Genomic DNA, 24,715 nt, shown 5'->3' on the forward strand with positions numbered 1-24,715 from the left:
ACTTTGGTTTGGTTTCGTAAAAGTTAAAATCCTTTTGTTCATTCTAATGACAATACTTCCGTACCGCCCTGTTTTGTGCTTTATTCCTTACCCAAGTTTTCATTTTAGTACTTTTCCTCTAGTTGCCTAATAATATGATTTGTTTGCACATAAAGGAAACAAACCAACAATTTGTACTAATACATTGGAAATAGATATTAAATGTAGTTTACTTTTTTTTAGTACGTGTTCCTGTCGTCAAACGAGATCAAAACAGTAAATGAAAAAAAAAACGAAACCCATTTTCCATCTCGAACATTTGCCAAAAAAGCAAAAACTATCTTCTATAACATATGCAATGGTGGCCTTCTGTTTTGCAACGATGGTGTTGAGTGTAAAGGTGATTGGTGTGTATGTTCTTCAGGGTAGAAATTGACTTTACATAATTACACTGCTTAATATGTTTAGGACGTTCAATAATCAATATTGTGGTCTGTCAGTCCTTCTGGATTATGTTACTGTTATCGATGGCATAACCGAGATGAACTACATTTTATGAAGTATTCATTCTGCTTTCGAGCGCAAGGAACTGATCGAGTGTCATTGTCAAAATCATTTAACACTCCTATTATCGTTAGTATCTGAAATTACTATGTTATTTTTGTTAAACACACGGAGTATGTCGAATGCAATACGGTGGGGGTGACTGTTGCTGTTGCTACGCATTTAAGAAAATACATTTTCGATAGATCTTCCTGCGCCAGTTGTGCAGATGCTAGCACATGACAGCATTTGTTCCGTGCACCACTGCAACGGTCCGCTTTTTTCCCTTTGGAGAATGTAGCACACTTTAGATTCTGATGTTCGATAAATTGGCACGTGTCGCGGGAACAACCCTTCTGGTTTTGGGCGAATCATATAGATAAAAGGAATACGAAAAATATGATTAAACCGACGGTATAATCAACGGCGAGGATCCATCCCCGGTTTAGTTGGTTCCTTGACCGGAAGATATCGATCACAGCGCTGCCGCTGCTACTTGCTGTCATTTATTTATTTCTTTTCTTCGTTGCCTGTCATGTTTTTCCCGTTTTCGTTTCGCGTTTGGTCTGTTGCTGATGAACTAACGGTATCTCTTTGCTAAATGCACCGAAGCCGGTGGTCGTTTCGACTGTTTGCACCATACGGTTGTTGTATTGTGTTGTGTGTCTCCTCCAAATGGTATTTCGGGGTCTGTACCAACATCCGTGACGTGCAACCGAAAATGCACTTCCTGTTTGCAAAATAACGGGGTTCACGCGCCATACGTCGATAATCGGTTCCACTGAAAGTTTACTGGAACGAGCATATTCGGTGGTGAAAGGATCTGTAGAAAAACTACTTTCTTCTTCGGTGTCGTTGACCAGCTGGCTGCTTTTCTTCTGTCATGACACAAACGAATGTTTTCGGAGAACTGGCAGTTCATTCAAGCGTTTGTAACACTTTTATAAAAAGTAGTCTAACACTGTACAGCTGCTGCTATTCCTTGTAATCGCATCGAATTCCGCATTCCATGCAGCGTCGAATAAGCGACGCTTTCTTTCTTTCTCTTGCCCAAGCTTTTTGCTCGAAGGCTACATTTTACATGTACGATTTTCGAAATAGTAAGAACGAAGAGGGCCACAATAGTAGTCAAATATGTTTCCGATAAGCTGCCAATAAGCTTTTATAACACAGCTTATTGGCTATATATGTATGAAATGTATGTATACGCGTATCCGAGTGACAGCGATTGTTAAGGTAAAATTAGCGAAAGGTGCAATAATCATTAACCTTCTTTCTACAATATTACCTGTATAATTTCCTAGTATCATAGAATATTTGTTTCTGTGCCATATGCAATAAGAATAGAAACATATAATGTCAAATGATCGATATGTTTTGTTGCACAATGTCAACCAATTAATCATTACACTTCAATGGCATTTCATTTATTTTTCAACTTTTTGATTTTCTTTTAATTTCGTTTTGCGGGTGTAGATTCCGTCCTTACTTTCGATACAAGCATGAGCATTTCGAGACTGCCTATCTTTTTCTGTTTTAGAACAACAACAGCAAATCTATTCGGTTACTTAAGTTTTTATGTTTTTATTTGTTTGGTAAACACTTTTGTTTTTATTGACTGAATTATGTTTAGAAAAATCCTAAATGTATTTATTAGTATTGATGAAATGGTAACAGTTTTTTGAACTGTACATTTCCGTTTAGTTTGGGTTTATTTTTCCTCCTATCCATCATACACCATCCAATCAGTTCAAAATTGTATAGTATCCTCTCTACCATTAACTATCTCTCTATTTGTTCCCACCTTACACGTTCAATGTCGTTTCAGTGAGCTACTAAGGAAAAAGTAAGCTGCTGAATCGACGAACTGATTCGGTCAAAATTTTTATATCATTTTTGTTCACCAATTATTTTTTCATATCTGTTACCCCACAGCTCAATAATTATGAAATAAAGCCCGGCAATTGTTTGAAAATAAATGTAAGCGTGCCGAATCTGCGCCTTTTTGTAGGCAACATACCTAAATCTAAAGGAAAAGAAGAGATTTTAGATGAATTTGGTAAACTAACAGGTAAATCATGTTCAAAATTGTCTTATTTTTTTCTTTCTTTACTATACTTTTAAAATGATAGCTATACTTTATTTATGTTTTCTTCGTTTCCTCGTTTATTACAATCCTACAACGTATGTTAATGCGTTTCCTGATTTTTTTCAGTTTACATTTATGGTTTTTATTAATGATTAGCCTTTAAGAAAAAAGGAAATTAAATGAATCGTAAATGAATAGTACATTACGATAGTTTGCGCAACGGAGGATTATGAACGAACGAATCTACACATACAGAAGAAAGTTCTTGCCTTTTGAATGAAATTGAAATTTCAAATGTACAATGATTTGAGAACAACTGCTCACGCGAAAAAAGTAGAGGCAACTGCGACTCAAACATGTGATAACATGTTTTGGAGCATTCCGAGTTTATTCAACGAGTGTACTAATGTTGTTACTATATTTTACCAATTAATTATCTTGCTCATCTCTTATACCAGCATTTGATATATAAGTTCGCTAAGCTTCGCATTAAATGCAAACATGCATATTCTATGAATTTTAATGTAATTAAAATTCGATTATGCTAATACATAAGAACAACACATCTATGGTTTTCTTGCTTCAGCGATTCTTGTAACTTTATCGAACAGATTTTGTTTCAAGTGTTTCAAATTATTTCTTCAAACACCACCCAAAAAAACTTGAAAGAGTTCAACCATTCCCAAACACACGAAAAAAAGGATTGGAGTTTGACCAGGCTTGACAAGATTTGTGTCAAACATCATATAAGGACTTATATGCAAATTTTGACAATTACATTATTAATAAAGCAACTATTTTTATTTGATGTTGCGTCTGTTTCAAACCAAACTTAATGGTCTGTAGCTGAAAGAAGTCTTCTATTTCATGTTTCCATTCGCTTATCGTATCTTCGCATAGATAAAATGAAAACAGTTGACTGACGCTTCTTTAAAACATCACTCAATTTAGTTGATGGCATTTACAGAATTCTATGGTTTTTGCCTCGTCAAACAAGTAGCACATTTTGGCTCCGCATTGTGTTTTACATTATTCTTGTCTGTTTGTTTAATTAATATAAAAACTTAAATCACCTCATAAACCTCACTTCTCGTACAGCTATACCACCAATGCAATCACATTGACATACTCATCTTGTTCCGATTTTCACTTCGTTCAAAGACCAGGTGTGGCACGAATAAAACAGTTTTAACGTGTCTATTTTTTTTTTCAAATTAACGTCTTTTTTCACATTAATCCATTACATACACAGCTCTGCCTGCCATGTAAGATCAAAAATTAACACCAATCTACAGCGAATTGAATCACTTTTAATATTCTTTTATATTCTAGCATCGATAATCATTAAAACAGCCACACTTTTTCATGAATTAAGGTTATCTCCAGTCATTATAATAAAAAAAAACTTGAAATTATTTTGAATATAGTAATTCATGTCATATCTTTTGTGCAAATTGTGTCAAATTGTTTTTCCTACGCCATTTTATAATTTCACTTGTGTCCTTAACATAGAAATTCAAATCTAGTTTTTGAGTTTTTGAATCCCATATCATACGGGTGCTTAGTACAACAATCCATAAAAAATGTATGATTCTTTGTTTTAGTTTCACATCACACCTGATATTTTTTTTCTCTTGCTATGGGCTCCACCTCAACATCACTCATTACGCATTCTCATTGCTCCCACAACAAATTGGCATTGTTTTGTAAAATTTTGTTTTTGTTGTTTTTATTTTGTTTTGCTTAATGGGAAATTCTAATTATTGCAAACCGCCCCCGGATGAAGCTTTTCGTAAATGAACCCTTAGATCAGGAAAAAACAACAAACCGTAAAACAATGATTACATCAGGAGTGAATGAAATGTATCTCTCTCTCTTTCTTCCAACCTCTCTACTACAATATCCGCTTCCAGCTGAATGATTATGAAATTCGGAATGGCAAAAAGATTGGTGTAACGATATCGTTTAACAATCACCGACTTTTTGTCGGCAATATACCTAAGAATAGAGATCGCGATGAGTTATTAGAGGAATTTGCGAAACATGCACGTAAGTTTCAACTTTCGACGAACCGCTAAATTCCATAGTATTGAACGACATCAAATTGGTTGCGAGTTAATACTAAACGACATGAACGCTAAAAGTATACACGAAAGGAAAGGAGAATGACGTTTGCCCATTTTTGATGCGTGTTGTAGAATTGAATTGGACCCTTGGAAGCACGTATTTCCAAAAGCTGAGAAAATTGGTATTTGACAAAATTTTTCGTATTCGAGAAAACAACAACATAACAGAATTGCTTACGTTGCAGGAAATGTTTCTCTTGAATCATCTTCTTCGCCAATTTCTGCAATATTTTTTTTCCCAATTGACTACGATATCGGTAACTGTATTGGCATTGGATTTTGATTGTTGTTTTCTGGTTTCATTACATTTTTATCACTTACATTGTTACATTCTTTTTTTCTATCGTTATTCTTTGTTTTGATTGGACAATGTTTTACAATTGGTTTGAAATTATAATTGGTTTTTATTAGAAAATTGAAATATCAACAAATTATATAATGCATATTATGGTGAAACGAAAAACGAAAAACCATTTCACGCTTAGAAAAAAAAACGATCTGTATCTGTAACAACATTGGCTTGACAAATGGTTTCGCTTGGCAATTTTGGTGTGAGTGTGACAAAGTTTTTCTGCAATGCTTTACAGAAAACATTTGCTCATAGCTAACGCATTCAATAAAGATATAACGTTCTGGTTTTTCGTTGTTCAGTTCTAGCCCGACTGCGTGAATGTGCGTGTGTGTTCTCAAAATTGTTTGCAAAATTTGAAATTTCTTGACAAAACTACAAAATGCACTCAAATTAAGACCGTTGAATCATCACGTGTTTGCACATAATGTAGCAGTGTATCGAAATAATGACAATCACGTGATGTTTCTTATAATAGTAGGTTAAAACCAAAATTAGGATGAAAATATTCAATTAGGCAAAACATTTGAATGTTGGCGCCACCTCATGGAAACAAATTTCTAAATTTCCATCCTCAGTTCTGTAGCTTTACAATTTCGTAAATAAAGAAGTCAAAAAAACTCCAAATCATGTGCCAAAATCGCTTTTAATAGCTGTTGAAAAGAAAACTTTGAAACAAAAAAAAACAACCGTGTAACATATTTGGCAAATTCGCAATCAATCGAAGGAATTGGATGTTTTCTTGCTAAATAATCTTTTCCACTAGTCATCAATTGGTCCACTTTTCGGCAACCATAGAATTGTTGGGCTACAGTATCAAGAAACTCTCCCAAAGATTTGGTCCGTCCTATTGTAAAATTGTGCAACACATTGCACTCACATGTGGCTTGATAAGTATATGAACAATAATCAATTTTATTGCGCTCATTTCGTCACCCACGGTACAAATCTGGCAATGAACAGCTCGCCGATCGTGTTCTTTGCTGCGCGCTGCACTAGTTATTGAATCCAGCAAAGTAAAACTGATCTGATGTTTTTAAATCGAACCGTATATCGAATCATTTTTTTCACTTTTAACACAATCTTCAACCACAAGTTAAACGGCGGAAACGAATAATGTTACAACTTTTGGATTAAGCAATGTTGGTACGCTGGCACCAAAATCGAGATATGGCGTAATCAAGAAATAGTTTTTAAGCATCTGCACATCCTGATCAAGCGACATTTGGTTCTCGACGTAATGACTGGAGAACTTAGGTATCATACAGCATTTCTTAGTAAACACCACCAACGCACCAGTGTTGTGTTATAGATGGAGACAGTTTGCTTTGAAATCGTAGTCTGATATATATATTAGATTCTTCTATTTAATCCTACAGAGGTGTTGTACATGCTTAATTTTTTACCACTGCCATGTATACCGATGATATATATATTCTTATATATATATTCTTGTTTCTGTCACCTATTGTTCTCCTTTCTTTTTTACCTTTGCTCTATTACAATCTCTTCTCCAACGTACCCAATTAATTAAAATACTTGTCTACTCTAACTGTGAAGAATATTTTACTGTATGTTTTTTTTATCGATTCTTCTACCAATAATTCCCCTATCCAATCTAAAATTTACACACTCCGCCAAAGACATAGTTCTTCTTTTCCACCAACATTATTGTTTACCATTGCCAGATTTCCCCTACAAAGACTATCGAATTTTTTATCAAAGTATCAGACGAACGGTTTATGAACAGCATCTGCTCTATTATAAAAGCGTTTTGGCAAGTGAATTGGACTTAGAAAGGCAAATATATTGTAATATATACATAGAACGTGGCATTGATATATTTGGCATATTTAAAACATTTTTTTTTTCATTTGAGTGAAATTATTCAGAACTGATGGATTTTCTTATCGCAAGTTTTTGTGTTTCCATTGAAAAACTATTGCGTATGGAATAGTTGAGGCAAATTTTAGTCATTTTACAATTGCCTACAAAAAATGTTCATCGTATTTACATTAAATTATTCGTCTTCCAATAATGATGGAAGAAAGAAACATTAGGAAACGAAGAATTTAAGTAACAGTAGTAATTGCCTAAATCTGCTTACTTTATGCACTCTTTTTCCTTTGTTTATATGAAATGAATACTAATCTAATTTCCTTTATCGTCTTTTCTCATCTCCAATCATAATCAAACTGATTCGATCTTTGTACGAATCTTCCTGATCAAATTCGTCGCAACGACAACAAAATGTTTTCTTACAGCGGGACTTGTTGAGGTAATTATTTATAGCTCTCCAGACGACAAGAAAAAGAATCGAGGATTTTGTTTTCTCGAGTACGAATCACATAAAGCAGCCTCTCTGGCCAAGCGACGACTGGGAACCGGAAGGATAAAGGTACGGTGTGGTTTTTGTTTTGAACGTGCCAAAAGTATCATATATCATTCCACTATATATTACGTTTTATATATTTAAATTTTATCCATCGGAACGATAGGTATGGAATTGTGATATAATAGTAGACTGGGCGGACCCGCAGGAAGAACCGGACGAACAAACCATGAGCAAGGTCAAAGTATTATACGTACGAAACCTAACACAAGACACTAGCGAAGAAAAGCTAAAGGTAAGTAGTGAAATTCACGTGCTAAGTTGGTTTGCTCCACAGAAAAGTTGTTGTTCACGTTAACGATCATATGGGTATCTCTTGATTAACAATAATATGCGCACCATTTTTCTACAGGAAAGTTTCGAGCAATTTGGTCGCGTCGAACGAGTGAAGAAGATAAAAGACTATGCATTTGTTCATTTTGAAGACCGTGATAATGCCGTCAAAGCAATGAAAGATTTGGATGGCAAGGAGATTGGTGGATCTAATATAGAAGTAAGCGTTTCGTGTTTAGAACAAAATTAATCCCTTAACAACAACGTATCTGTTTACCTGCTTTGTTTATAAGGTATCTCTAGCTAAACCCCCGTCCGATAAAAAGAAAAAAGAAGAAATCCTGCGAGCCCGTGAAAGGCGCATGACTCAGTTTCTACAGACTAAAATTGGTATAGTGAGGTACGTCTTTTTTTGGATTGAGTACGCGTAGAATGCGATTTCTAATGAACTTTTACAGTTCGGTACCATCTTTTCCCAGCATGTCACCACACCATCCTGGTATGATGCCTGGCGCTATGCCCCCATTAAGAGTTCCCAGTGGAGCTGGCGGTGGTCCAAGAGGTGCCCCGATGAGGGGAGCAGGCCCGATGGGCCGTGGCGAATACGGTAAGTGGTTTTATTGTTCTTAACACACGGTTATTATTTATTTAGGCCTTACGATTGGCACTACTGTCCATTATACTGAAGCTATTCTGTAGTGATATGTATCGTAATCAAAACGTAAAATTCAAATTAAATTCATCGAACTATTACGAAACAAAACAATCATATTGGCGGTGCTGGCTTCAAGAAGTCACCAAGAGTTGATTCCTCATATTAATCAAACGTGGATGATTGTCCTAATTGTAAATGTAAGATCAACGCAATTGTTAATAGCCAAACACCACTTATAATCGACTGAAAATTATCTAACTGAGAAAGAAACGGCAACTTAAGCAAAGCAATGATACTTTAAGCAATATTTTTTTGGTCTTCCAAAGAAAGCATTAAAAATGACTCTTGTATCTTCTCTCTACTAACTAACACCCCTGATTGGGGGTTGACCGACTGTTCTTTTAGTACTCGGATTGAGTGCAAATAGAGTCACGGAGTAAATTAAATGAAATAGTAAATGAAATCGATTGAAGTTTTGGTTGACAATTTTATAATGTTCGTTTATCTAAAACATTTTCCTTCTTCATTTCATATTGAGTTGTTTCTGTTTTCTTGTTTTTTTTACTTTTTTACATTTTGTTGTTTTCTTCAACTCACCTTATAATATGTCCTTCCCACAAAAATGTACATTATGGAGTCTCAGATTTTTGCTATTGTTCTTCAAGAACCGTATGCATGATCCAAACCAGAAAGGAAAAAGGAAAAGCAAACTATATCTTGCTTTAACTTGTCCAATTCTATCTCCTGCGTATTTACGTGATTCCCTTTTGTATGTCTGTCAGCTGAAAAGGGAGTCTTGCGATTTGAAAACGTTAGAACATTGTAATCGATGAAGCAGGTTAACATATTTGGAAAAATGTATGTAGTGCATTTGCCAGTTGAATGTACTTTTCTTTAAAACACACCCGCGTTAATCCATTCCATAAGAAAAAATAGCCAGTAGATATAAAATATGCGTATATATAAACATATAAGACATAATATTGACATTGCATGATTTTTCAATTGACGTCTGCCGATAGCTGGCAAAATTATGATTAATTTAGTATAAAAAACTGTTGTTGTTTATTATAATTGTTGCAATGAGAAGAAAAATACTACAAAACAATCATAGCTTATATTTACTGTTATGTAAGAGTAGAAAACCTAGACGCGATAAGCAAATACTTTGTCAAACATTTATTAAATCATGCATATTGATTGTGTTTGGGTGATCTTTGTTAAAGTCACTTCAAAACACAACAAAATATGACGCGTATTAGCCCAAAGTACAGGCCATATTGGATTTTAAAGCGTTCAACACCAATGTTAGAAAGTGCAAAAGTTTAAATCATCAACTTTTGAAATTTATTTTTCAAATAACAACATTCTTCCTTAATTTGGAAGCCATTTGGATTAGGCTCATGTTTATGATTTAATTAGAAAATATTGTATCTTTCTTCCTAACACTAAAATGAACTCCCTTCGGCCTTCGGTATTTCAAGTAAAATGTCAGTAAAATGTGTATTTGCATGATTTGTTGTTGTAAGCATTGATTTTTGTTATTATTATTGCTTAGACTGTAGCGAACAAGTAATGCAAAATGTTCTAGATCGATTGTCTTACATTGAGATGGTGATTTTAATTAACGCCATGCCATTCTACGTCTTTCTTGCAATGAGTACTTTATGGACCGAGTCAATATATAGCAGTGCTACATGCGTACCAATTAGTGTTTTTTATGAGATTGCATTGGCAGTAGTTTGTAAAATGTCTCTATGGAACAATCAACTGAAGTATTCACTAAGTAACTTAGTATTAGTTCAACTACAAATCCTTTATTCGTTGGGTAAGTAAAGGTTTCCAAAAAACCTGAAGTTTTTATACTGCCTCGTTAAGAGCATAATAAGCTCGTTGAAATGATATTGAAGTGTTAAGCATTTTAGTTATTCAATTATAGTTTTATTGGTACTTTGATTTCAAAGTTTTTGTTCGTTTTTTTATATTTGATGTATGCAATATCATTTACTATTGATACAATAATACATTGATTTGAAGAAGGTGGGAGAAGAGAACAACTCGCGCCACGACGAAATGTTGAAACATATCTGTAGCTTATCGATAGTTCGGGTTTCTTTCTGAATTCAATTCAAAATTATATCAAAATTATAGTTTGAGCCATTTAAAAATCATTTTAAATTTACATTTTAGGACTTATCTTCGGGCAAAATTTCAAAATTCGATACGAAAAGTACAGGCAAAAGTTTTCATATGTGTTGTTGCTAATGGACGTAACGTTGAGATTGGCCAAAACCAGAACAAAAGAAAGTTGATAACAAATGAGCTTGATTTTATGGTAGTGTACTCCATCGTTACGTTCATGCTTATGATGCTGAGCTCACAGAGTGCATTTGTTGGTTCTATTTTCTTCTTTTCTATTTCTTGTTCCTAATTTGATCATCTTCACATAATGCAACTGGTGCATCTTACAATTCTGTACAACTATAACGCCACATTTAACGAATATATCTTGCAATTCGTGCATTTTCCTTCGCAAAACGCATATACAAAATATAAAACAAAATGCATCTCTTGTGGCCCATCATCTGCGGTTGCGGATACGAATGTAAATCACTTTCGGTTATCTCATCTACGCCATGCGCATACACATGCAATACACGTTCGTACTAATGTGCGTCGATGCACTTCGGCAATGGATAACATGCGTTGGATCAGAATACGACTACGATTGTTACGGTTACACGGATTATCCTCACCGAGGCTTAGGATCAACTGGGTACTACGAGCCGACTTACTATGACGAATACTACCGTGCTGGTTGTTACGGTGACGGAGGCGAATTTTATTTTGATTTCCCATCAAGTGCAACGGCGGCGGCAGCAGCTGCAGCTGCTGCCGCCGCCGCAGCAGCAGCATTCACCTCCGGATCTGGGCACCATGCGCCGGCACACCATCATAGTCACAGTCACAGTCATCATCATCATCATCACCATAGTGCCGCTGCCGCCGCAGCACTTGCCGCCTCGGGAGCACGTAACAGTTCGGTGGGTGCAATAGGCCGCAGGTTGAAGTTGTTCTAGTCGCGCACCCGTTAAATAATCGAAATAACGAAAAGTATCAGCGTAACCAACCTAACTGCAAGTAAGGGTAGACACCACGTTCACGACTGTATTAACACTGCTGGTACTAGCCTTAACCGCAACTGCGGAACGTTTTGCTGAAACAATTCGCATTGAATTGGAATGGCAAGAGTGGACAAGTGGGCCCTTGTTAATAAAATGGAATATAGAACATACATGCAGTACACATTAGCTGAACGGGTTTACACAAAGGCAAAATACAGCAGGTTCGATGATACCCTGTATACTTAAAAATATGTCTCATTAATTGCGCTTTTTAGTTATGCTTTAGTATTTTTTACGCTGCTAAGCTTTTAGTTTTTAGACTAGAATCTACATGATCATCTTGCCAACAGTATATAATATGATCTTGGAATTGGTTATTTTTCGATTGTTTATCTTGAAAATGTTTTGTAAAATGGTTCCTAAACTTCTTCTTCGTTTAAATGTCAATTTCACGAAATTTTTGCAACAGTCGAAATGTTTTATAGTTAAATGATTGTGCTTCACACAATATTCTTCTGGTACTAAACGAATAAGGTTTTAAACCACCCCTCTTTGCTTATGCTATTGTTTTGAAGTATTCAATCAGTTCTTTATGTTCGGTTATATTCTCTTTGTTACCTATTCTACCTTCGCTAATGCCAGTTCAGAACAACGTCAGCAGCCACAATACTATAAGTATTTATTGATATGTTTTTTTTTTATTTTTCTAACGCGTTTTTGCTTTTTCTTTTTCGTTCTCTTTTCTTTTATGTTAAATCCCTTCCTTTAAAATCGCCCTGTTATATTGTTGCATCCAATGCAATCAATAAACCGTATGAATACATGTATGTGATTATGTGTGCAATCGCAAACGTTGTTAATACTGAAATACTGGACTGTTGATCGTTACGCGCTGGGTGGATCCGATGCGTGATACTTTCACATTTTCAATCTGTGATCAATCAAAAACTTCTACGTTATCGCCAACACCTACTTACACCACCGATCGCAACATCTTATAATACACTACGATCATCTGGACGTTGTGCCTCATCGTCATCTGGACAAAACGACGACAACATATCGGTTGGGTGCGCGCAACAACAAACCCGAAAATGATATCGCATTTCGGTGTAACGATGTTTCATGTTCGGACATGCTTCGAATATGTTTTCCGAATCGTCTCTAAACCATACATAATGTGTGACATAACATGTGTAACGTACATTACAATGAAACCACGCATACCTCATTCATAATAAAACAAAACAAAAAATGCGCCACCCACGATCGAATTCTCCAGGGGGTTGGTCATGGACGTGGAACCATGGCACCTGGCCGAATCGCTGGGCCCCCTGGCAGCAGCAGCCACCTGGCGGTCCCACTGGATCGGCAAGTGGACACCGTGGGGGTTCCGGAACAAATCGTGGGGGTGGCCCATGGGCCGGATCTAACTCGTCACAACGTGTATGGGCCCCTGCGCGTCAAACCAAATATACCAGGTGAGGACGGCCAGTCTTTCATAACTAGGTAATAGCGATCAGCAGTAGGAAATATCATCGACAAAGCTACATTGTGACCGCTAATTATGTCACAGAAAAGGATATGGGAATCTGCCCAAATTGGCACTCAACCGAGTAGTTGAGCTTTGTCATATTCAATGGATAAATTATAACGCGCAAAAAGGAAACGATTCAATCTTTCGTAGACACTACTACGCTCCACCCATCACTGCCGTACATATTATTATTTAAAACCGACGCTCCTTGTTAGTTAGTTTTTTTTTATTCTCCACCGATAAACATATTGGAGATACAGTAATTCAACAACAAACGTTAGTGTGTGTTGAATGTAAAGATAAATACATATAACTTCTAATGACATGCAACTTATAACACGTCTTTTCCATAGAAGAGGATGCATTCGGTACAACTTTAACTTCTTCTCTTTATCTTTTGATGTGGACACATTGACTGCAAGTGCAGCTCTTTTAACACTAATTTTTATTTCTGTAAAATTGAATTTTGATGTTTCTTTTTCATTGTTAGAGCTTTTTTAACGATTGATTGAATTGTTTATATTACGTTTTGTCATAATTTCCGGTTTAATTGCATTATAAGAATGTTTTGTTTCTATTTTCCTGATTAGTTCTCTCAAGTTATGTTTGTTTCTCTGCATTAGTCTTAATGAACATAAGTTTCTTAATTTAAGCCATACGTTTTGATTATTTGACTACAATGCCCTTGTGTGTACTGAGTTTCATTGTGTAATAACTTTACAATTGTTACGATATGTGCTAATGAAGTTTACAATAATAGAATATTAGTCTAGGTCGATCAAATGAAAAATGAATCTATGTAAAACATATGCAGGGCGAGGGCTCGATGTTTTGAATTTAAGTAGAGATTTGAATGTAAGTCTCTCTCTTCGGCAAACAAATACAATGCATTATAACAAAAAAAAAACACTAGACATCATAAAAGTTACGAGTCGAGGAAGCTATAGATTCTAATTTCATCGTTGTCTACTGTAGCGGTACTATTGTGAAATGATGCAGTCATAGTAAAAATAATAACCTCAACTATGCTAAGCGAAGTAAATAGCATAAGATTAGTTACATTGCTAAGGAAATAATGATGCTTCGACACAAGGATTCAATTTGTCTGCATGATGATCGTCAGCCAGTCATGCAGCAGGGAGTGTGTAAAACAATGGAATCGATTAGTATTTATATGTATATTTTGATGCCTGTCAACAAAAGACAATAGACAAAGAACGGCCACTATTAAAAAGTTTTTCAAACTTTTCTATTCTTATATTCTGGTAGATGTTTCTACGCTTTTGGGGTGCAGATACAATTTTACACAATGTACAATACATTAACTTATTATAGAAAAGGCAGCATTGTTTACAATCATAGCATGTTTCATTTCGTTTTCATTTCGATTATCAATTTACCATCCAATCAATTATTTCGTCATTTACGGAATCATACTTAAAACGAAGATATTTTTTCTGTTCATGACAATTTGTTTATGGATGGCATTTCTTAGGAGATAATACTGAGATGGAAAAAGTGCCTAAAACAAAATTGGTTCAGTTTTTCATATTGAGTTGCCTTCGTCGTATTTACTACCATCGTAATTTTTTCATTTCTTCTAGTGTTCATACCTTTCATTGCCTATTTGAATTATTTGATCAAAATGAATAACCCGTTAAACTTTTAGTTGTAGATTGTTGTCGTTGATACTTAAATGGTGATCCACAATCATGATCATGTATTCTGGTGTTTACTGTTTGATTTTCACGCTAACACAAAACAGTCATCAGATGTCTCAAACTGTTTTTTTTGTTTGCTTTATATAGCTCCTTGTTCAGCACTCATCAACACACCTTCATACTATTAACAACCATTTTACGCACATATTTTAGGCAAGACTTTCAATAATTCTGATAGGTTTACGTCTCATGCAGACCACGCAAGCGACTGTAATTTCCACATTATTGCAGTATTTGTCCAGTGCTGCAACGAGCATCTGAACGAAAAAAATGTCAGTCGTAACAGAATTCATATGCCCAAAGCAAGTGCGCTTTTATTTTATAAAGTAGTAACACTTCTCATTTCTCAAGACAATTTTAGTTTTAAATAATAAACAACAATAGTTTGCAAAAGTCAAAGATATTTGAAACAATTCTGTCAATTGAAAAATATTGCTTTATTATCTATCAATACGACAGCAGAGGTACTATTTATACTAATCGATTCGACACCTACTATAATATTACATTAGCCGACGTTAAATTAATAGATCCATCAATACTTTACAAAACTTCTTTATCGATAGTTTTTCAAAAAATTTCTAGGGATAGCAGACCGACTAGGGAACCGTTTGAAGTTTAAGTAGAAAAATAAGATGATGTGTATGCAGTACCTTTAATAGCAATGCAAACGAACATTACATGTACATGAAAAGTTAGATAAAAATAAAGTGACAAGTAAATATCTTTGCTTTCTTTACGTCACCAATTGGCCAATCACCACCTATCTTTACATGCCGAAGAGAGAAGAGCTTCACACGCCTACGCATGTAGGAAGTTCGATTTGAGTGTTTAATGTTACTATTTAAACATCGAGCAAAATTTCAGGAAAAAACAATCAAATGATAGTTTAACTTTGTATCAGTTTTTGAACCTAACGCAGCATCCTGTCTACCTCGGATACAGTATCATTTACGGTTGTTTAGACCTTTTCTGCCTGCTCATTTGTGTTCTTATGTTGTTTGCCTTTGCTTCGGAATGGTAATTGAATTCGATAAGTAAAAAAGCACTTTTTCATTGTATAACTGATTATTACACAGGTAAGTAACTTGGCCATAAGGCTGGAATCCGGTCTTCTTCAAATTTGCCTTTTATCTGCAGATGCAATTGCAGAACAGAGATACTGTATCCGATGTTCAACACTGTAGTTTTCTTAAGTTCTATTGTTCTAAACGTATAGTAAAATTTAAATGTTTTCTTATCTCATTTCATACGAATCGAAATGAATACCGAATGAACATGAAACTGATGGTAAATGTTACCACACATTTTTGGACCAAGAGTAGAACTTGACTGTCCTTTGAAATATCGAAACATGTACCCAGTCTATTAAGGCAACAATTGATGAAGTCTTGCTGCATCAGTAGCAGATACCAGATGTCACGAAGTAATCGCCGAAGTGTTTTCGTGATACCTCTATCCTTCTTTGTATTATATCCTAGTTGTTACGTTTTAAGTTTTTCCTAATAAATCATGATTCGGTTTTTTTCTCAAAAAAAGGCTTGCATAAAAGAAATCGGAGAGAAGATTAATTAACGTTATCGTTAGGTTTGCGTCATTCAATGACCTTTATCTAGTTTTTGGAGACTAATCAGAAAAACAAAAAACATAACATATTTGATCATCATTATTACGAAACTTTTTTGTGTTATTCGGAGAAATAAAATATGCTTTGCCAAGTCGAAACTATCAGACGAATCGTACATGGAGGCGCCTGGTGCCTCATGTGAGTTTATTCTCAGAGCATAATGTCAGTTGAAGATATCAGGCGGGTGGTAAAGATAGTTTGCTTGTAATAGAAAATAACAAACATTTTATCTCTCAAAGCCAAACATGTTAATCCAAAAGCGACGTATATTGAACTAATGTTTTTTTTCTTTCCTCCCTTTCTTCACCTTTCTTAATTCCTCGTTTCGGATTATAATCAGCAATCGGTAAGCGCAAATTTGAAGGAGGTCCTCATAACCAAGGGGATATAAAGCGACGCTATGGAGCATTAGCAAATTTTGGTAATAACTGGGGAAGTCAACCTTTGCCTCAACAGCCACTAGGGACGAACGGTGGAGAGCAATGGTACACCGATACCTACTCTGCGTGGAGTTAAGCTAACTTACACATACCCGTTGAAATTAGCTTTGTCTCTAATCCAACATTCAACAACAACAATATGATCATTTGCTCTTGTATACAAGAACACCTAAAGCAAAGCAAACACAACATAAATAGTTCATCTGGTATGATTGGAAGTTTTCCTTTTCTTTTTCAATTGAGTAACATTAACTAAAGGGGAATAAAGTAAATTTTCTAACTACACATTTATGGTTAAATTTTACGCAAAAGTCACATAGTAAAAATCATAAGACATAGCTGACTAGGCACTGTTGGAAATGGCACGGCGTTTAATGAGCGAAATGGGAAAATGGAAAAATGACTGATTTCATTTGGCACACAAATCATACCAAAACGATGTTACTCAGTAAACGAGAAGTAGCTTCCCAAACTACGATTGGAACGCAAATTGTAGCAAACGTCACTGAGGGAAATTTCTAACAAAGATCAAATGGCGCAACATCAATACAAAAAAGGGAAATAACAAATTGGTAAATCGGACACAGGGAAAATGTTGTATAAAAAATGTGTTTCGGTATGTGAAAATATTTCGAACCGAGCGTGTATTAAACTTCGTGTTTGCGTTTGCGAGATGAGAAGAGTGCTTGCAGTAATTTTAAACATGTTCATCTTCAGTTTTATCTCCAATTTCCAATCGATCATTAGTTCCAATTTTGTGGATTTAAAAAAAGCAGTCGTGTTACCATTTTGAATAGCTTCCCCACAAATGACAAATGGTAGATCACTGAACAAGTGAGACAAATTCAAAATTATTATACAACAACGAAATAATCGAGATCTCCACCGTTTTATAAAATTGATAGTCGCAAAATAGGTACGTAACAAAACAGGTTCCCTAGGGCTTGTATTTACCATTAATTTCTAATTGCTTAACGAAACAGACGTAGTGGTGATGCACGTAAGAAGTGAAGAATAGTATGCAAAGCGTAGCACATTGAAAGCCAGGCAAACATGCGTGAATAGTTCGCCAAGTTTAAAAATAAATTTCCAGAAAACTACATCGGCTGAGTGTAAATGAGAAAATTTGAGTTCTCTGAAAAAGTAAATGCCAGAAATACAATATTTTGGATAAGAAAGTCCTAATCGTGATAGTGAATGAAAGTTGAACACTCGTTTTCTCGGTTTTTTTTTTGTTTCGTTAATAGAAATCATTGGAAAAGGAAAAAGTTTATTTTGAATTATGTTGGAATTGTTTTGTATTGTTCTTGTTTCATTATTATTTTGAAGCGCAATAGAAGGCAAACATTTACTTGCGAATAAAGTGTAAATAGAGCGCGGTATACTTGAAAAAATTAAAAACAAGGCTCTAACCTCTAAAAGTGAATACGTTGTGCGAAATTTCTAAGGATAATGTAGCAACGGATAGATTTTTATGTTCATTCAAACAATGTGTATGTATACATTCAATGAGATGAAAATTTAAGTGAAAATGAAATATGTGGTGTGATATATTCGAAAAAAGAAGAAAGCAGCCGGTCAAAAACAATGTCAGAAAAAGTGTAAAAATGTTTGACAACCCTAAAGTTTGGGTGTAAAAAGTTAATGTTAGAACTATTTTGGTTTGTATAAATTTAAAATTAAACTTGCTTAGGGCATGAATCTAATCGAGGATGAAGAAAATATTCGATAAAAGTGTTCAAATTTAATAGGAATCAAAATTGGCTATAAAGTGATGAGATAAAACACAGCAAACGAAAAAAAAAGTAAAAGTATTATTGGACTCTTTTATCAGACGGTGACCAACATATATTGGCGAAAAGGAAAATTTTATTTATGTTATTTAGGAATTCATCGTTTTTATTTCATGCCCGCAGCCAGTCGTATAAAGCTACCACAAGGGTGAAAAATTCCGTGTTCATTAGAATGATTAGAAGCAAAATTATATTCGAAAGCGGTAAAATGTTTTCCGAGAGAACACATTTGGCTACTAGCGATCAAACAAGAGAAAAGAGAATCAGTGGTAGCAGAAGCAAAAAGCGCATCTCTTCGCTGACGAGTGGAAAACGTGCAAAAAATTTAAACGAAATAAGTCAAGGGTGGAAACTAATAAAGGTATAGTCTAAGACAATATGAAAATTGCGCTATAACGACGAACAATGGGAGGTCAGAACAATTATGGAGGATAAACTAATCTCAAATCCAAAACTATGACGAAAATCGATCAAGAGCTGATGTGAGAAAAATCTTGACAAGAGTGAAACGGCTAGCAGTTCTAAACATAAGCTAAGCAATGCAAACTGAATGGCAAAACGGAAAGGAATATGAAAAAAGGTGCAAAGAACGAAACAAAAAATTGAAACCATCAAAGCAGCCCCATAGCGTCGTAAATGCTGCTGCAACGGAGGAAAAATATGCAAAATTTTAGCTCAAACACCTGAACGCGTTGGTGCACGAACACGTTTCATGAATCCCTTTGAAACAAAGTATGAAATGATAAAAGCCTTATCCAATCATATAAGCAGGAAGGAAAAAGAAAGAAGTGGTGGTATTGTAGCATTAGAAAGATCGTGAGGACAACAATGATAAACAAAAAGGATTGCAGTAACAAACGGAAAGTTTACAATCGAACCGTATCGAAAATCAGCATTGTGTGTGTACTACTTTTTTTTATACTTATACTACTTGAAACAGTCCTTTTTTGAAGTTTTTTTGCGCCAAAACATACATTTAAAAATTGAAACATCCCAAACATGCTGGACTTACTTCAGTAAACATTTTACACTACACATGTTCCGTAAGAGTTTTTTTTCAATTATGTCTTTTGTTTATTTTTGTTTGATATTATACTTTGTTTTCGTTCATGTTAATCTAGCCCTCCGGAGGCGTTGTCCACACCAACAGCCTAGCGCAAAGTGTCGATGTTGGTTACGATTATTTTATAACGTCATGAGCATATGCTTGTGCGTGCGAGATAACGGATTGGTATAATTAATCACGGTTACCTTAACATCAACACAAGTTCAATACTTTTTCCTCAAAAAGTAAAACAAAAATAAGTAGTTTTATTTTCTTTCTTAATTCAGCCAAGTGTTGCTCATAGTTTGCATATCGTTGATTTCGTTTTATGGTATATATATATACATACATATATGTGTTTTAGTTGGTTTGTTGGAACTCTCTTTATTTGGGGAGACTGTTTAGAGCAGACACACGCTCGGGCTCCAATAAAAACAGGGCCACAGTGCGATCGTGGAATTATCACAATGCAGTGGAACAAAAATGGAAGCGTAACAAACAAAATTTTATACGCAAACCAAGGCAAATAGAACAATATCGAGTACGGATTACGTATGTGCAAATCATCCATATAAATGTCACGAGTTTTATACCCAGGAAAACAACTGATTGAAAATTCCACTGTTTAGAGAAAACAAGCGATAAAACCCATTTCATCACACAATAACGAAACACATTGGAGCTAGAAATAGATTTAATAGTCGGAAAAATACTGTTATTTAAGGACAGCGATGAGGACGTGATAAAAGTTAGCAAAGATAGTAACGAAGATAGTGTAAAAGATAGGGCATGTGTAACAAGCAATTGAAACGAAAAGAAGCTGTTGCAGGGGGTACAGCGCGTGATCGTGTTTTTTTTCTGCTAACGATTATCGTCTATATTTCGCGATATCAAAATATGGTGCCCAAATATTGAGAGCTGCCTTACGAAAGCAAAGTGGGAGAAAAGACTGATTGAAACATAAAACAAACTAATGTGAGGCAAAAGAAAATACACGCAAGTTGGAGGGGCATTTTCTGTTGGATTTATTTGGTTTGTGCATTATGAAAAGCTGAAACAAAACAAAAACAATTCATACAAAGAGATATCCACTAAATTTTTGCACAGATTTTGTAAACAGATTGGTCCGCATTATAGAATTTGGTTTTGATTTTCATGAACATTGCCGATCATCCATTAGAACCTGGATGCACAGTCCATTAAAAACACATACAGTGTGTTTTCATTCACGTGAATACACTGTTCGACCATCAACCAAAGCCAATAGGGGGAAAACAAGATATCTTTGAGAAAAGCTCACTCTTTTGTTAGCGCAATTTGCATTTTATAGCGCCGCCAAACTCCTGACTGCTTGTTCGAATCATATACATAAGCTGCAAACAAACAAGAAAAACTGTTGCCCGAACACATCTTCGCATAAATGAAGGCTAATGAAATCAAAAAGCATAACCAGAAAATGTCCCAAATTCAACGGGTATTGGAAAGAGGAAGGAAAGTTGACGAACAAGGTAAACGATGGAATACAATGATAAATTATGCAATATTTGAACAATATTTTATAATTAAAGCTATTATTTAATGCAAAATTGAGAGCAAAGCAATGCGTAAAAGTTTATAACCGCCCGCGAACCAATATACATTTTTTTTATTGAAAACATTTATTCGAGCAACCAAATTAAACATATTGCCATTAGCACACACTATACCAACGCTAACCACAGAATTCGTTTCTTCTGATGCTTACATTACTCTCGATTGAAAAGCAAAACAATTTAGTTCACAAAACACAAAACGTATATGTTCACCCACCTATTCACATTTATCGATCCTACTTTTTATTAGCTTCCAAAAGTTGACCATGTTTCACGAACGTATAACGTTTTATCAGCGAATCACATACATTTCGAGCGAACTGAGAGCATATTCTTGTTAGTGCTGTTCTTAAATTGATCTGTAAAGCTAAAAATGTTGCTATGTATGTTTTTTTTATTACGTTTGTAAAAGAAGGGAAATTTTCAAAGGCACTTACCGTCTGACTACTAGTAAGCTTCGGCATTTTTGTTATCTAACTACAGTGACTTTTACTTTTGGTTTGTGTCAAAATTCAACTCTGCCATCAGAGTGTCAATGAGTCTTTGAATCATATTAGAACTTGTTTTGTCTACTTTTAGTCTGTTTCGTTTGTGTTCTAGTTTTTGGTGTATTGTTCAATTTACGAAATCGCCCAGTCTTCAGTCGTTCGTTCAATAGTTTCATAACGTATTTTTTTTATGGAAAGAAATATTTTAATTGTTTTATAATTGCTGCCTGCTGGCTGATGTAATTGAAGGTCGGAAGTGGAGGCTTCACAAAAGTACCCAGCGCCAGAGAATTTCCCTTCTTCTTATCTTTGTAAGGAAATGATTGAATAATGAGCTAAAATAACAATGCCACATTTACGTTAATAAACACATTTCATAACACGTCCCTCACCTTTTCGGTACCGAAACCATGTGACAACTCAAATGTGCTACTGTTTGAGAGATACCAATGTACTGGGGCTACGAAGAAATCCTAACCTATTCTTGCCGCGACAGGAACGAAACTCAAATCCAAATCCAGTTACAATTACAGTCCGATTCCACAAACACCAAGATTATTTCGCAAAACAAATTACGTTGAAAAGCTAAACAATACGAAGAACGCTGTATTAGATTGACGGTAAAAATTGCTAAGGATAACGTATTTAGACAAAAGAATAAGATAAAATAAGCACTATGAATCAGTCATATTCGAGTAAAAATTCAAGTAGGAACAGAAAAGTTATTGCTATATATTTTTGTATTTTACATCTTATTTTTTGAGTAACAGTAGGGTATACACGTGCGAATTTTTAGATAAAGTTACGTCTATGTTCGTTGTTTTTTTTGTAACCGTACTACAATTGAACAGGAGTGCAAGAACATCTTTATCGAAAAAGGTGGTGAAAGGAAAGATAGACATTCTACAGAATTTGAGCTGACTACAGAAAACCAACTAAATAGCCAACTAATATATAAGTTTTCCACTTTGTGCGTAATAAACATAAAAAAGAAAATAAAACAAATATGTACCTAGCTAATCTTAAACTTTTCTCACAACGACAGTTGAACTACGCTTAAAGACCAGACGGGGATAGTCTTTTAGTTTGGAAAAGAATATTTTTTCAATTCCGCATTCAGGCGTGTCGGTTTTAAAATCAAACAGTTTTCGAAAGCATGCGTTTCCTTATAATTATATATTTTTTAAATATTCATACACACCTTACCAATCTACCATTCATAAAACAGGCAGAGACTATAGATTCAACATCGCATACGAACTTTTCACACAACCAATGCTAGTGTACTACGGCGCACAATAGTGAATCGTTGAAGAAACAGCTATTAGCGATATGGTTCGTTTTCCGTTTGTTCATGAAAGTCCTCCGATGGAAAAAGGAAAAAATGAGACACATATTTTTTATTTCTTTCACACAATGTAACCTATTTTCATCTGAACACGAAATGACTGTTCTCACACAGTATGAAACAGATAAAATTTACAAACAAACTTATGCGCCCTTGCTAAACCACTAATCAAACTAGTAGCAGAACCTGTCACGCAGTGGAATAACGCACTCAATAGGAACCATTTTGAACACAAAAGAAAACGATGGCGAAATGCCCAACAAAAGCCATTCTCGTTTTATATCGCTTGGTTGCTTCAATAAGTCCGATGATACCGATATCGGTTACTCTCGCATAGTTCTTGGTTGCGATCAGAATGCTACAAATGATGAAATTTAAATTTACAACCGCGCACGGCTTGTACATCAAATGTTTTGGCTCGCTCGATGAGATTAATTCTTAATGTTTAATTCTGTAGCTTAGTAGTTTAACACAAAAAGTTTGAAAACAAGGCAAATTTTGAATTACTACCAGCTGCAGTGGCAAATAGATATTACATGTAACCGTTGTAAAGTACTGGTCACGCAGCACACATCATGTTATTTTGGACACACTTTTAGTTCTGTGCACCTTCGGGCTTCTTTCGTTTCTTCTCATCGCAGTAAGCTATATTCCGAATATGCTACTCATTAGGCAATAGATTTGCTCATATTTTAAAGCTATACATAAGCGTCATCATCACATTACCGTTCGTGTCATTGCCAATTGCCTGCAATGACGGCGTTTTTTTATTTCTTCATAAACTTAGTTTGGCCGATCTATATTACGCACCATATTTAATAAAAATTGTAGCATTCAAAACTGAAACAAATTTTTGTACAACCCACCAACTAACACACATGCAACACATAGAAAAAGATTCTAATGAAATAGTTTGTTTAACTAATATTTTATGTTTGTAAACCACTAAATCAAAAACGGTGAACTGTTGGAAATTGACATTTTGACCGGGGAAAGCGAGAAACAAACAATTGTCTTTGAACCGACAAAATCACGACAAAGCGCGCCCAAAAGGGGTTTCCGAAGCGGCCAGCGTTTTAAAATTGAAAATCAAATAAATAACAGACAGGCACTCGCTAGTGTGAACAGTGGTCAATGAGGGCATCATTCATCATTAATCACACTCCACGAAATTATGCTACTAAAAATTATCCGGTACAAACAGGAAAAAACAACAACTTACACAATTGAAGGGCTGAAGACAGTGGAAACACTTCAAGTGCGAAGAATAGAGCACCATTAGGGCAAGCGAGAACAGAGAGCGAGGCAGAATAAGTCACATCAGCAGCAGCAGCAGCAGCAACGTCATTGAGATAGGGATCATGCGTTCGTTCATGCCTGTATAGCAGTGAAAAGGGAACCAACAGGTAGAGCGATACGGCAAGAGAGTGCGTAGGGCGGTTAGGGAAGATCAGAAATAAAAGGAAATCATCAACCACCTTTGTAACTGCTCTATATACGAAAGAAAATAAAAAATAAATGTTATAATAATAACAATGCGTTTTCATTTTCGCACCGACTGGCAACGGACACTATATCGACCATGTACCACCA

At 35.2% G+C, this 24,715-nt stretch overlaps 1 protein-coding gene across 3 annotated transcripts in view; it reads left to right on the top strand.

Annotated features, from left to right (window-relative positions):
- LOC128273755 (heterogeneous nuclear ribonucleoprotein R) overlaps window positions 1-24,620 on the top strand; it is a 45,878-nt gene extending 21,258 nt beyond the window's left edge. Inside the window, exons 6-13 of one of the 3 annotated variants that reach the window (XM_053011791.1) lie at window positions 4,525-4,660; window positions 7,351-7,484; window positions 7,585-7,713; window positions 7,831-7,971; window positions 8,045-8,151; window positions 8,210-8,358; window positions 12,814-13,012; window positions 16,757-16,883. In XM_053011791.1, the coding sequence (XP_052867751.1) occupies window positions 4,525-4,660; window positions 7,351-7,484; window positions 7,585-7,713; window positions 7,831-7,971; window positions 8,045-8,151; window positions 8,210-8,358; window positions 12,814-13,012; window positions 16,757-16,766 (1,005 nt within the window). In that variant the 3' untranslated portion in view covers window positions 16,767-16,883. Of the gene's footprint in view, window positions 1-4,524; window positions 4,661-7,350; window positions 7,485-7,584; window positions 7,714-7,830; window positions 7,972-8,044; window positions 8,152-8,209; window positions 8,359-11,121; window positions 11,487-12,813; window positions 13,013-16,756 lie in introns of those variants that run through there. The other 2 variants (XM_053011792.1, XM_053011790.1) reach the window with 2 other exon arrangements.
- Window positions 24,621-24,715: the final 95 nt, after the last annotated feature.

This window comes from Anopheles cruzii, chromosome 3 (genome assembly GCF_943734635.1).
Source record: "Anopheles cruzii chromosome 3, idAnoCruzAS_RS32_06, whole genome shotgun sequence".
Classification (NCBI taxonomy): domain Eukaryota; kingdom Metazoa; phylum Arthropoda; class Insecta; order Diptera; family Culicidae; genus Anopheles; species Anopheles cruzii.